Source organism: Panulirus ornatus, chromosome 12 (genome assembly GCF_036320965.1).
Source record: "Panulirus ornatus isolate Po-2019 chromosome 12, ASM3632096v1, whole genome shotgun sequence".
NCBI classification, from domain to species: domain Eukaryota; kingdom Metazoa; phylum Arthropoda; class Malacostraca; order Decapoda; family Palinuridae; genus Panulirus; species Panulirus ornatus.
The window spans coordinates 22069697-22084645 of NC_092235.1; the positions used below are offsets into that span (position 1 = coordinate 22069697).

Here is a 14949-nt window from a genome sequence, read left to right on the forward strand (position 1 = left end):
ATTTGTGATCCACAGATCAAGAGTATCACGCCGTGCCTTCCGCATCCCATCAAAGGCTATAGATGATGTTAGCTTCTCGATTGAAGATGTAGAAAGGGTGCCCATTGGTGATGATTTTGCCATCACTGTAAAGGCTGAGGTAAGACTCAGAAGCTGAGATGTTACTAGATGAAACTTTGATGCAGGAATATTATTAGTTGGTAAATTTGTTTCTCAGATAACCTTTGATAAGAACTCAGTCAAAAGATTTTTTATTCAGTGCCACACATCATCTCTTATCTCTGTTTTGTTTTTGCTATGTTCCTTTAACTTCTCAACCCATGTTCAGTTTGCTTTTTCTGTTTAGACATTAAGTTGATTCAGGTGAGGCAAGTGTCATGCACTCCTTTACATGCATAATAGATCCATTGTATCCAATGAGGAGTCATTACTTGGGCATCTTCATCTTTAATACTTGTAGGTCTAATTCATCCTCCCATTCAGTCTCTCCTTATCATCCTTGGCTTACAGTTTTTCATTGTCCCTTCCATTGCATTGCAGCATCTCTTCTTCACCAGCCTGTCATTAACCATTTGTTCTGCATGACTGTGCTGTGTGAAGGAACTTTCCCTTATTTACCTTCTAAATTATTTTTTCACATCACATGTCCCTCTCAGATCTTCATTCTTTTGTCCGTTTACTTAATTCAAACTGTTCCAATTAAGTTTGCTGCACACTAAATATTTATCCAGATGAACACAACATCAGAAACAAACACACAAAACTAAGCTCGTATGAGAACACAACGTATAAATAACCCACTTCCAAGAAACTAGTCTCACAGCCACATCCACCATTTCTCCTTTCTGTGACCTTGAAACCCTGAGGAAAGACTGACAACATGGACTAGGAGGAAGACATGCCATACTCTTTACTACAAAGTTCTCAGATCCCACACCACCCAGGCCTTCATCCAGAGCACTTATTGCTCAGAGCAACGATATTCTGTCTCTCAAAGAACACGCTCATGAAACACTACTTAAAAAGCACCCACAAATGTACCACACTCTTTAACAGGACAGTCTGAAGGAAGTACTTAAAGCCCACCTTAACAATGCTACTGTCCTTTCCTTCTTGTGTGCCAACACTCTTGATTCAATTAAAACCCTAAAGAACTTCTTGCAACAGGTCCCGACAACCTTTCCACTTCAAACACTTATCCTGGTAACAATACAAGGACTTGCTGTTATATTCAGTAATTTCTTGCTGGACAGCAAAATCCCACACATTTCTATATTTATGAACATTATATCCATCCTTAAACCTTTCAGTGTCCTGAATCCCCTTCCTCCTACTGCCTTATGTAACATTTATCATCAGTAAAGAAACTGAAAAATGCTCACAACAAAATCAACAAAAATATTCCATTCTCATCCACACAGCACAGCCTCACACCCAAACATTCCTCCACCACCCTACAAATAAACCTTACAGCACACATTCTGGATGGTTTCAGTGAGCAACAATCCTTCCTGTACACTGCTAGTGGCTATAAACATTGTCAAAAGCATGCGACACTCTTCCCCAGTGTAGCCTTGAACAAAAAACATTTGACTCCAGCCTCCTCCAAAATGATTGAAATTGGTTGGGCAGCTTTATAACCAGCTACCATACCAAAGTCATCCACAAAGGACACACTCTCAGAAGTCTAAAGCTTTACATTGGAGACTTGTAAGGAGCAGTCTTTTCTCTATCTCACTTCAGTCTCTCCTACATGATTTCCCTCTGCCTGTTCAAACCATGGTGTGAACATCTCGTGTTGCCATGAACTCACAATTTTAAAGTGTGTTAGAACTACACAAACAGTAATGAACATTCAGCACTTTGTCATGCAATTAAAACAGTCTTTCTCAAAACAGTATTTCTGCATTACAAAAATATTCACTGTCATCCTCTATACATTTGAAAGCCATGAGTCCAATTTTCATACTTACATTACCCAGAATGATCATCCACTCCCACTCAACAATATGATATATGACTCAGACTTGTGAAATTCTCTCCACTTGTCAAGACATCATTATAAAGGACATAAACAAACTAAACACACTCAGGACACTCACTGGTACCTTTGGGGCACGAAAAATCCCTTAGTATCCTCTTCAACTCTACTCTGAACTGATTGACTTGCTTTGTCACCCATTCTTTCAAAAGGAAATAGAGCACTCAAAACAATCACCAGTTGCTTAGCAACTACAAATATTAGACAACTGTAGAACTTGCTCAGCACCAGTTTTTATTTATTAACACAAACCCCTTCCCACCCATATCATTTTATAACCTTTGTGCCACTTCTGCTCATTGATCTCCCAATCCCAGCAAGCTTCATGTTGACAAAACATATTCACACCAAAATGACTTGACAAACACTACATAGCCAACTCCCCAACTCATTCTCATGAACTCTATGCCACAAGACATAATCCATTGGAAAGTAATACCATACCAATACATGTCAAGCTTTGTTATAAGTATTCTGAACACCACTCAGCTCTTCAGCATTACCCGCATTGATTCATCGTATCACAGGACCCCTTGTGCGTAAGATGCAACAGTGATACTGAAGACTGAACACTTGCTCCTCAAATGACCTCAATTATCTTTGTACATGAGGTAAGACCACAAGTCAGGAAGTGAATCATTGAATGCAAAACATGACAAGTGCTTCATATGGAGCCTGAAAGTGTCAGTGGTCATGAGGAACATATCGTACAATTCCTGAATATGTCAGAGGTTATAGAATGTAATGTGGACTACATGCAATACCTGAAAGTGTTAAGAGGTTGCAAAACATGACAAATATTTCATAGATGTGTCTGTAGTTGTACAATGTGATTGGCTCAGCTCACAGAGCCTGAATGTGCCAATGGGTGCAGAACACGAAAAGCACTATGTACAGTGCCTGAATATGTCATTGGTTGTAGAACATGACAAACTGATGAAGTGCCTCAATATGTTAGCAACTGCAGTACATGACAAGTACTGCTAACATACTTACAATGCCTGACTGTATTTGTAGTCGCAGAATATAAGAAGCATTACATGATATGCCTGTATGTGTCATTGGTTAAAAGACATTAAAAGTTCTGTTTATGATGCTGTAATGGTTAACTTTTCAGAATACAAGTGATCAAAAACGTACCGTCTTCATCTACCTGACAGCTGCAAGCAGATACTACATAGGAACCAAGGCCCAACTTATTGCCCGTGCTGAGGGTCAGTTCACACTGGCTCCAAAGGAAAGTAAGTGCCAAATTCATCTCAACCAATGATGTTGTTCCAAAATGATACTAGTTATTTACTTCCTTTGCTTTTGAGTTTTTGTTCTTACCTATTTTCAAATACCTACTTGCACTGATGGGGAGGGAGTTTTTCACTCATGGGGCCCCAATCTCTTGGGCAGTCTCTAATATCATATAGCTCAAATTTAAATGTGCTCTGTGTGATGAGGTTCAATAAACTGTTTCAGAAATGTGTACCTTAGCTTGCATTACCTTGCCTCCCTAGGATCCCCTTTTATGGGGCTTCTACATTTCTCAGGAAGCTAACCACATTCATCAGATAAGATCACAGGTCATGAGATGGGGTTATGTTGTGTGTTTGTCTTTGAGGGATGTGGGCAGGCCAATCGAGGAATAAGCATTCAGTGTCTTAAGCGTGAAAATTCCAGCTTGGACATGAGGAGTCTTGAGATATCGTGACCTGATGTTTGTGATATCGGAGAGATGCGATATCTAGAACACAAACAAGAAAGTGTAACTTGTACATGTCTGGAGAGTATATTTTCAGTTTATGTATGTCTAGTAATGAATCTCGAGTTGTGGGTGGGTTCTTTTTAGGGCTTGTTGAGTTATTACATTGTAAAATATTTTGTCAGTGTTGTGTGTTTGGGAAGGGGGAATCTGCAAGTATAGATTTCTAAAGTTTGAGGCAGAGTGACTTTTTTCTTTAGGGGTTGGGGGCTGGTTGTGGATGGTTTGTTTGGGTGGGAGGGGTCATGACCTTTTGCAGAGAATTAGGTGCTATGCATGTTGAGATAGGATTCTATTTTAGGTAATTTTTTTTGAGCAGGGAATGATTGTTTGTAGTTGCTGTGTAACTGGTTATTGTTCCGAGTGATGTTTTTTTTACATTTGATTTTCAAAAGTGATTGATGAGATATGTGACATCTGGTTAAGGATGGAGTAGATGAATTGATGTAGAAGATATTGAGGGATTCTCATTCTTGTATGAAGTGGTGCCAGTAAATGCTCTGAGTTCATTTCGTTTGTTTATGCCTTTGTATTGATGTTTATAGCATGTGAAGTGTAAGTCATGCTTGTTCATATGGAATACCTAGCGTGGATGGAGCTTTGTTAAGTGGGAGTGGCTGCTCATTCAGGTTTATGAGAGGGTGGAGGTTAGAATTATGTCTGTCAGGAGGTTAAAAGGCTGATGGTAGATTTCTGTGAGGATACTGAGATTCTATTTTGAGTGAGTCAGATTTCTAATTGCATGATATGGCATTGTATGTTTGCTGTCTGTCTATCTGTCTATCCCTGATGCCTGTTCTCTTCTGGAATGTCCTCAAGCAGGTGGCCATGGCAATAGAGTCTCCATAACTAGTGTACTCCATTGTGCTTCTTAGTCTTTAGTGCTTGAGTGCTTCAGCCTTAACAGTTCATTGTCAGAGGGCAAGTCTAGTGCAGTGTTTGCAGAGAATCCTACTTAATGTTCCTACTGACGAATTTTACCTAATGTTTCTATCTAATACACCTAACTAAATGGTCCTACCCACTAATTCTATCTATTGCTCCTACCATTTTGCCAGAATGCAGGGCTAACGCATAGTGCTCACCACAGGAAAATCTAGAGTTACAAAGAATGGGCTGTTTTAGTTAAGGGTTGTCATCTATTATGTGTGACAAGGAGAGATTCTTTGTTTGTGGAAAAAAAATGCCAGTAACCCAGGTGTGGGTGAGGCAGAAAGAAAAGACAGCTACCTGGGTCATAGGAGTGCACCTTAACAACCACTGAAATGCTAGCTTGCTACACACCCTTCTCTAACCCTCCCAATACTCAGGCGGGTAGTAATGGTAATATACTTCCCAGGTCGTTGGCTGCCTATTAACTACTACCTACCAACTTCTACTGCTTATTTTAAGTTCTTGAACTCTCCTCTCTGTCACATGTCATGGTACCTTTCAGTAATGTTGCTGTAACATGTAGCTGCATATCAGTCTTACCTTTGATAGCTTAATCTATTTATATGTGAGAGAATGTCATACCATAATTTTGAGTGAATGTACTCCATAATACATAACTGTGCTTAAAAGAAATTTGAATGAATGTGGCTTAGCTGGAAGACCATTGGCTTTAGCATAAAATATACTGTCAAGGCCAGGGATTTTTACGTTTACAATAATTACCTTATAAAGTTCAGGTGTCTTGAAATGTAAAACATTTACACTGCCAGTGCAACTCTTCCATTGGGTTTTTAATGATATTCTAACAGCATTTGTCACACGTGATGTTATGGCTGTCTGTCGTCTTGTTAAGGGTGCAAAGAGATGATAAATTCTTTGCTAATTTCCAAAATAGGTTGAAACTATCATACTGATTCTCAAAGAACTAGGTTTGATCTTTGACATCCACATTGCTATAGTGTTAAGATCTCAGACTTGCAACTCGATGACTGTATTTTCGCATCTTATGTTGGTACTATTATCATAGATATGGTCCCCTGCAGTTATCTAATGGTAAGTTTAGATCTGTAAGTATTTCAAGAAGAGTCTCCTACAAAATGATTCTTTGATCGTAGGTTCACTCTCCATAATGTTTTTATCTTGGTGCAGTCATGGATGATAGAATAGTATTTTGTGTGTTTTTAGATGAGCATAACATTTGCTTCAGTATGTAAGTTTAATGAGTTGGTCATGGAATTTCTGTCTTTGATAAACCAGATGTGCTCTACCATGAATTGTTCGCAAGAATTCCCATTGTGAACATCTTCGTTTTCCATAATCTGTTCCTTGCAGAGCTAACTTTCTCCTGGCTGAGAACTGATTAATAGCTAGTAGCTTAAGGAATATTTTACTTCATTAGTCAGTATCCCACTGTATTTTAGATGGCTCTAATGAATTGATAGATAATTTTACATTTTTTTTATTACACTTTGTCGCTGTGTCCTGCGTTAGCGAGGTAGCGCAAGGAAACAGACGAAAGAATGGCCTAACCCACCCACATGCATATGTACATACATACACGTCCACACACTCACACACATATACATACCAATACATTTCAACATGTACATATATATACATACACAGACATATACATCCCTGGGGATATCCCTGGGATAGGGGAGAAAGAATACTACCCACGCATTCCTCACGTGTCGTAGAAGGCAACTAAAGGGGACGGGAGTGGGGGGCCAGAAACCCTCCCCTCCTTGTATTTTAACTTTCTAAAAGGGGAAACAGAAGAAGGAGTCATGCGAGGAGTGCTCATCCTGCGGGTTGGGCCATTCTTTCGTCTGTTTCCTTGCGCTACCTCGCTAACGCGGGAGACAGCGACAAAGCAAAATAAATAAATATAAATAGACATATACATTATACACATGTACATAATTCATACTGCTGCCTTCATTCATTCCCGTCACCACCCCGCTGCACATGAAATGACACCCCCTCCCCCGTTCATGCTCGAGGTAGCGCTAGGAAAAGACAACAAAGGCTACATTTGTTCTCACTCAGTCTCTAGCTGTCATATATAATGCACCGAAACCATAGCTCCCCTTCCACATCCAGGCCCCACAAGACTTTCCATGGTTTACCCCAGATGCTTCACATACCCAGGTTCAATTGTCCATTGCAATTCATATGAGACTGTTATGCCTCATGACTCCTAAGACTATTACTTAAATGCTTCTGGTCATTCAGCTCATCAGAAGATAGCTTGCTTAACTTTTGACTTAGTTTACTGGAGTAGTAGTATACAGTCACTCATACTTGAAAATACAAGCCTTTTGCATTTGGCACCTTTTTCCTTCCTCATGAATTTTGTAGAGGTTAATTGATGTTAGACTCTTACGATCTTTTAATGGATAAGTTTTAGCATAATGTAAACTTTTGTCTCTTATGAGCCAACTTGAATGAAAAATCTCTGTTCTGCTCAGACAGTGGAGGTGGCAATGTTGTTAGGTCTGGAGTTAATGAGGTCTCAGAACTGTTATTGTATATCCATTTATCAAACTTATGTCTCCATTTCTTCTTTATTGGCATAGTAACTATCAAAGTGGTGTTATTCAGGACCTCTCTTGATTAGCATAGCTTCATGAATCTCTTGTTTATGTCCTATACTCATGAAAAAATTTATTGGGCGTGTATCAAGGGCAGTGCTTTCCTTAAGTGTACCATTAGTTTATTTCGCTATGGCACCCAGTTTTTTACGTCTTTGATTCTTTTGCTGTTTTAGCTTTTCTCTTGGCTACCTTACTTTGTATTGACATGATGCCATCTCAGTTTTTGTGATAATCATATCTAGAGTCCAGCAGTTGTCTCATTAGGAGACATGATGGAAGAGAGAAAAATATCATTTGCAGAAAGCTAATGGTATGGAATATCAAATATTACACAATCCATAGTGTCTTGCTGTAGTACAAGAATGGTAACTGCAACATCACATTTAACTGCTGACATATGGTAACAAATATGAAGAATACTAAAGTTATGATTTTTTAAACTGTGGGGAAATCACTTTGATAATCAAATGGTAAAATACTTAGTATTTTAGATTTGTGAATTGGAACTATGACTACTGTTTACCATAAAGATTTGTTGCAAAATTTTGGGTTCACAAAGTGTAGAGTCATGAGAAGTTAATCAGTTTACCTTCCTCTAAGATCATGTACAACTCCACTTTACCCTGTCTAATATACTCGTATTTCTTCATTATGAATGTTATCGCCAATCTTTTCCTCTGAATTCTCAAATATTACCCAAACTATCCTATGCCATGTATACCTCTACTGATCATCCTCCATGTATGGCCCTCTTCTTCTGGCAGCCAAGTCGTTATCATTGCCAGTGACAGCCAATCAGTATTACCACAAGCTGGTGGAATATGGCATGGTCAAACTGGTGGCACTGTGCAATGTGAAGGAAACCTCATATTCCTGGGCCGATGAAGACCATTTTGAATTTCTCAAGCCAAGGATCAAAGTTGAGGTGAGTAATAAGCAGCAAATTTAATCATTGCCTTGATATTCTGTATTATTCTCTCCATAAAATGATTGACATTATTATTTTAATGATATTCCCCAGGACCGACCCCAAACACTTATAGCTTCAAAACTGTGGTACAATCAGTGGGAAAATGGTGGACTCCTTTGGAGTGAGAAACTCTTTGATAAGACTGCACTCCCTTTCGTTTAATATTGATGCTACATCTCAGTGAAGGTCACTTTTCACTCGCAGTGTAACCATAAGCAGGCAGAGTCCATTAGCACTTACTTTTAAGGAGAGTAAGGCATGTGTGTGAGTGGGAAGAGAAAAGGGTGAGTGACTTCATGTGAAGGTTGGTCTACAGCCGGGATGTATGATGTAACCATGGCTGTTTAATCTTTTAATGGATGACATGGTGTCAGAGATGAATGCAAGGGTTTTGGGGAGAGAGGCAGGTCTGCAATTTGTGTGGGATGGAGGGCCTAGAAGGAACAGTCTGTAACTGCAAAAGATAGTTTCTAAGTTTGGAAAAGTGTGTTAAAAGAAAAAGTTGAGAGTAAATATGAATAAAAACCTTTCCCATATCCATAGATATTTATTTTATTATACTTTGTCGCTGTCTCCCGCGTTAGTGAGGTAACACGAGGAAACAGATGAAAGAATGGCCCAACCCACCCACATACACATGCATATACATACACGTCCACACACGCACATATACATACCTATACATATCAGTGTATACATATATGTATATATATATACATACTCAGACATATACATATATATACATGCACAAAATTCATACTTGCTGCCTTTATTCATTCCTGTCGCCACGCCACCACACATGAAATGACAACCCCCTCCTCCCGCATGTGCGCGAGGTAGCGCTAGGAAGAGAGAATAAAGGCCACTTTCATTCATACTCAGTCTCTAGGTCTTATGTATAATGCACCGAAACCACAGTTCCCTTTCCACATCCAGGCCCCACAAAACTTTCCATGGTTTACCCATGATGCTTCACATGCCCTGGTTCAGTCCAAATCCATAAATGTCACGTCCAAATTTTCTGTTTCTTTAAGTGTTTGCTTGGAGGGCAAAAATGGGTATGTTTGAAGGAATAGTAGTGGTTGCGAGGCTTGGGCTATAGATAGGGTTGTATGGAGGAGGGTGGATGTGTTGGAAATGAAATGTTTGAGGACAATATCTGGTGTGAGGTGGTATGATCGAGAGATGAGGTGAGGAAAGATTTACAAAGAGGATATATGTGTTAGAGGTAGAGGGAGGGAGAAGTGGACAGCCAAATTAGAGGTGGAAGGATGGAGTGAAAAACATTTTGAGCGACTGGGGCCTGAACATACAGGAGGGTGAGAGGCGTGCAAGAAATAGAGTGAATTGGAATGATGTGGTATACCAGGGTCGACGTGCTGTCAGTGGACAAAACTAATGCATGTTAAACGTCTGGGATAAACCATGGGAAGGTCTGTGAGGCCTGGATTTGGATAGGGAGCTGTGGTTTCGATGCATAACACATAACAGCTAGAGACTAAGTGTGAAAGAATGTGGCCTTTTCTTTGTCTGTTTTCCTGGTGCTACCTTGCTGAAGCAGGGGTTAACAATGCTGTTTCCTGTAGGGCTGGGTAGTGCCAGGTATGGATAAAGGCAAGCAAGTATGAATATGTACATGTGTATATATTTATATGTCTGTATATGTATGTATATGTGTATATGTTGATATGTATAGGTTATGTATATGTATGTATATGTGCGAGTATAGGCGTTTATGTACATATATGTATAATTGAGTGGATGGACCTTTGTCTGCTTCCTGGTGCTACCTTGCTGATGCGTGAGACAGCGATCAAGTATGATGACAGCTAGACACTGAGTGTGAATGAATGTGGCCTTTTTTGTCTGTTTTCCTGGCACAACCTTGCTGAAGTGGAGGTAGTGATGCTATTTCCTGTGTGGTGGGGTAGCAGCAGGAATGGATGAAGGCAAGCAAGTATGAATATGTTCATGTGTATATATGTCTATGTATGTATAATGTAAGTGTATGTTGATATGTATTTGTATGTATATGTGCTTGTATGGGCATTTATGTATGTGTGTATATGAATGGATGGACCATTCTTTGTCTGTTTCCTGGCGCTACCTTGCTGACATGGGAAACAGTGATCATATATAATAATGATAATAATAATAATAATAAAAATGAAATATGTATATTTATTAATTTAATTATATATTCTTTCTTTTAATTATGATTACTCAGTACCCCTTTTGTTGGGGCTTCTGCATCACTACTCTTTGTAACAGAGAAAGATGGATTCCTTTGATGGAAGTTCTTTGATGAGTGCGTAAGTGTATGTACTCTGTTTCATCAACTGACAGTGATGCAGCTGCACCACAGAGAAGACTTTTCACCCACAGTGTAACCACATGTACTGAGTACATTAATACCTATATACTGCATATGAAGTCATTGACAAAACAACCCCTGATTGGCTGATGGTAGGTCCGAATGGGCAGACTGTCACTGCTTGGGAGGATGGTGATGGATGGGGAAGCCAGTGTTTACCCACCAGAAAGATAGAGGGTTAGAAGGTCTTAACCCTGATTTCTCTAGAGTATAGTCTATATAATCTCCTCTGCTTGTAGGACACTGCATTGGAAAGGAAAGTTTTTCCATACTTCAGAATGTATACATCATTTTCCTCATATTTCTATTGTATTTGTTTCACTTGCTACTTCATACTCCATAATTCTCACCATTACCTTTATCTTATCTTCAGGTACTGTCGAAGGCTGTTTTGAAGAAACCTCTCCGGCTGAGGTTTTCATTTACTAATCCACTGAACTTCTCCTTGACCAACTGCTTGCTGACAGTGGATGGCCCAGGACTTGTACGCCCCAAGAAGATCCCTATTGAGTATGTCATGGTGCATTATTTGGAATTCTTATTTAGTGTATGAAATGGCTATGGTATATGTGAGAAAAATGCAACATGAATGCATTAGCCTTATTTCATAAATCAAAATAGCCTGCTTCGTGAAATATTGAGAAGCATACATGTTAGTGTGGAAGCCCCTGTTTTATGTAGCACACTGGATGTAAGATTTGTGAATGAAGCAAAAGTCTTTGTGCCCTTTATCTACTCTTTGGAAATGGGAACAGGATTAAAGATGATAGGCCTTAATAGGTCATGCTGTACTCTTTTTCTTAGTTTCATTAGTATTTCCATTAATTATGCATGAGTACTCATCACACTTTGGGAACCATTTCCACTTAAAAGATCATGTTACTTACTGTTTTCATAACCCCAGGAATGTATCCATTAGTTCAATCATGCTGCATAAAGGTTATCTTATTTTCAAGGAAGGACATGCTGCACTGTTGGCTTTCTCAATCCTTGAATCATTCCCAACATGTAGTTCAAACTGTACAACAGTATTTTATATCACAGTCTCGAGACCTCCAAATCAAATGGAAAATGTTCAGTAGTTGTTTTCTCAGCCTAAGTACTACCTTGATAAGATGAGAAATGCTTTATTATGGTTTGACTTTCATGAAAACCTGGGAAATTAAGATGATTTATTTTGTCCTTGTCAAACATTTGTTTCTTTGTTGTAAAGGCACATGCAGTATCTTCCATGCATTCAAGTGCTTGGAATTCACAGCATAAAAAAATCAATAAAGAAATCATATTGGTTTGGTTTTGCTGTAAGTGAATCATACACTTCTTTTAACACTAATAAAAGAGGATATATGAAAACATTGAGGACTGCTTTAGGAAGTATATACAGAGATGAAAAGTTTTCCAAGGAAGCTTGAAGTCCAGATAATAGTAAACAGTAAAAACAGACAGTGAAAATAAGGATATTTAGGAAAAGGGCTGTTGAAGGATATACTTTTCCCAAATTAACTCTAAGTCTTACTGTATTTAATTTGAATCATATCTAAATGTGAGGGGCTCTACTTTTCTTTGGCAGCTCAACCTGTGATCAAGCTAGTTGAATTTGGTCCCCATGTTTGCATGAGCAGTGTAGCTTGACTATTAGATATACTCTAGTGGTGTTCCTTATTTTTAAATGGAAGGCTACAGGTCTCCACGTGATGTTTGAAATATTTTGTGGTGGTAAATTAAACTTCTGCCATTTACATGGTTTATTTTGATATATTCTGTGTTTTATCTTTTCAGTAATTTAATTTGTACATTCTACTGATTCTCATTACAGAAAGGGATTTTCTGTACATTTACATTTAACTTGAAAAGAATTAGTCTCAGTACAGAATGTTAAAGTTCACTAAGTGATTATCTTAGGTCCAGAATGACCCTAACTTTAAAGGAGAGTTATTTCAAGAAATTACGCAGTGATTGCAGAATTCTGTATGAATGCCTGTTTGATGATTACCTGCATGCACAGATAATCCCCATTTGAGCTGTGAATTATGGTAACATCTGAACATGCAGCAAAGGACATAAAAGATGTTATTAACACCACAATTTTTTCACATGACGTAGAGATATCCCAGCCAAAAATCATACAAACAGATAACATAATGGTGTTTCCTTGCAGCAAAGTGGGTGCGAAGGCTGAGATGGTGAAAGAGGTTGATGTGCGCCCTACCAAAGAGGGTGACACTACTATGGTGGCCACCTTTAACTCCAAGGAATTGGTCAACCTGTCAGGCTCATCTGGTGTGATCACTGTCTCATCGAGTTAATGGAGTTAGTTGCCAAAATTTCTCTGAACAGTGTTTAGGTTGTTTGTTTACCTCTAAATAAGATTTTTGTCTCTTTTATGTATGCATCCTCCATCACAAGTAGTACATTGCCATCTAAAATAACATATATTTTGTTTTATTTGGTCATTTGATAATGATAAGCCATGGCTTTGGATGACATAACTACTTTGGTGATTATTGCTTCTGATCCTTTATAGCAGCTGAGGCATATGAATAAAAATTTAAGTATTTCCCTGTATAACATAAAATATAATTTACAACAGTATGAATTTGACATCTTTAAGTAAAGCATATGGAGCACCCCCACTGGGTACTATATTGAATGTTGTCTTTTAAGATAAATAGCTTTTTTTTCAGTCACAGTATCACCTCTCTAAAGAGACACATTTTTCATTGATTCACATACATTTTATTAACACTGACTTGTCAGTCAAGGCAGAATATCTTTGAATTGTATACCAGTTGTTACGAAGCAAAGTGATCTTGGTTTATGTGACTTAAACTCATTTTCACATGCCTGCTAGTATCATTTAACTTCAGTTGAGTTGTTACATTTATTTTTTCTCTTAATTTTAGATTCTGGCATGCCTGTTATGTTGCTTCCTTTTAATGTGGTTTTTGTATTTGATTTTATGATTCCCTGATACTGATATTCATTGAGCAGTGTTACAGTGTGGCGGCAGTGTCTACTTGAAATTAGTGGATGTGCATGTGAACATGATGAAAGTGACAACTGGTGGGATTTCTGATAATTTCTTGGTGGAGGTGTGAGTTAAAGTTTGTAGTGGTGTTAGGAAAAGAGGAAGTGCTGTGAAAGAAGTATTAAAAATGAGTGAGCTTGAAAGAGACCTATGGATAAATGAGAAAGGATAGGGAATGATGGGATGGGGAAATCAGATTGTTAATGAAAGAAAGAAGAGAGGTGTTTAGATGGTATCTGCAGGGACTGAGTGCTAGTTCCATGGGAGAGTACAAGAAGTGGCAGGAGCTGAAAAAGATGGCAAGTAAGAGATGGGATGAGAGTGTGAACTTGGAACACTTAAGAAAATGTGGAAGGAGGTTAATACTGTTAGGGGAACTAGAGAGCAAATGAGGAAGATAGAAAAGGAAGCAGATTGGAAAGTGGTAAAAGAGGGAAAAAAGGGGCAACATTAGAGTTGGAGTGAGTATGTTGAAAGACTTGATACCTGTTAGATGATAAGGTGGCAGATGTGGTGTGTTTTGGACAAGGTGGCCTCTGAAGTCAGAATCCTGTCAAATTAGATGATGAAAAAATAGGAAAACATGAAAGCCTTGTGTAAGATGGAGAGTGGGAAAGTGGTAAGAGTGGAGGGAAATGCTGAAGAGTTTCTTAGGAAAGAGGGTGGCAGTTTTAATTTTTGTTCATCCAGGTTGTGTTAGGAAAAGAGGAAGTGCTGTGAAAGAAGTATTAAAAATGAGTGAGCTTGAAAGAGACGTATGGATAAATGAGAAAGGATAGGGAATGATGGGATGGGGAAATCAGATTGTTAATGAAAGAAAGAAGAGAGGTGTTTAGATGGTATCTGCAGGGACTGAGTGCTAGTTCAATGGGAGAGTACAAGAAGTGGCAGGAGCTGAAAAAGATGGCAAGTAAGAGATGGGATGAGAGTGTGAACTTGGAACACTTAAGAAAATGTGGAAGGAGGTTAATACTGTTAGGGGAACTAGAGAGCAAATGAGGAAGATAGAAAAGGAAGCAGATTGGAAAGTGGTAAAAGGAGGAAAAAAGGGGCGACATTAGAGTTGGAGTGAGTATGTTGAAAGACTTGATACCTGTTAGATGATAAGATGGCAGATGTGGTGTGTTTTGGACAAGGTGGCCTCTGAAGTCAGAATCCTGTCAAATTAGATGATGAAAAAATAGGAAAACATGAAAGCCTTGTGTAAGATGGAGAGTGGGAAAGTGGTAAGAGCGGAGGGAAATGCTGAAGAG

General features: G+C 38.7%; 1 protein-coding gene across 1 annotated transcript in view; it reads left to right on the forward strand.

Annotated features, from left to right (window-relative positions):
* The window catches only part of LOC139751845 (hemocyte protein-glutamine gamma-glutamyltransferase-like), a 63572-nt gene extending 48839 nt beyond the window's left edge, over positions 1-14733 (forward strand). Inside the window, exons 13-17 of the mRNA XM_071667474.1 lie at positions 16-139; positions 3159-3282; positions 8089-8249; positions 11042-11178; positions 12827-14733. Of these exons, the coding sequence (XP_071523575.1) occupies positions 16-139; positions 3159-3282; positions 8089-8249; positions 11042-11178; positions 12827-12974 (694 nt within the window). The 3' untranslated portion in view covers positions 12975-14733. The remainder of the gene's footprint in view (positions 1-15; positions 140-3158; positions 3283-8088; positions 8250-11041; positions 11179-12826) is intronic.
* The last annotated feature ends 216 nt before the right edge of the window (positions 14734-14949 follow it).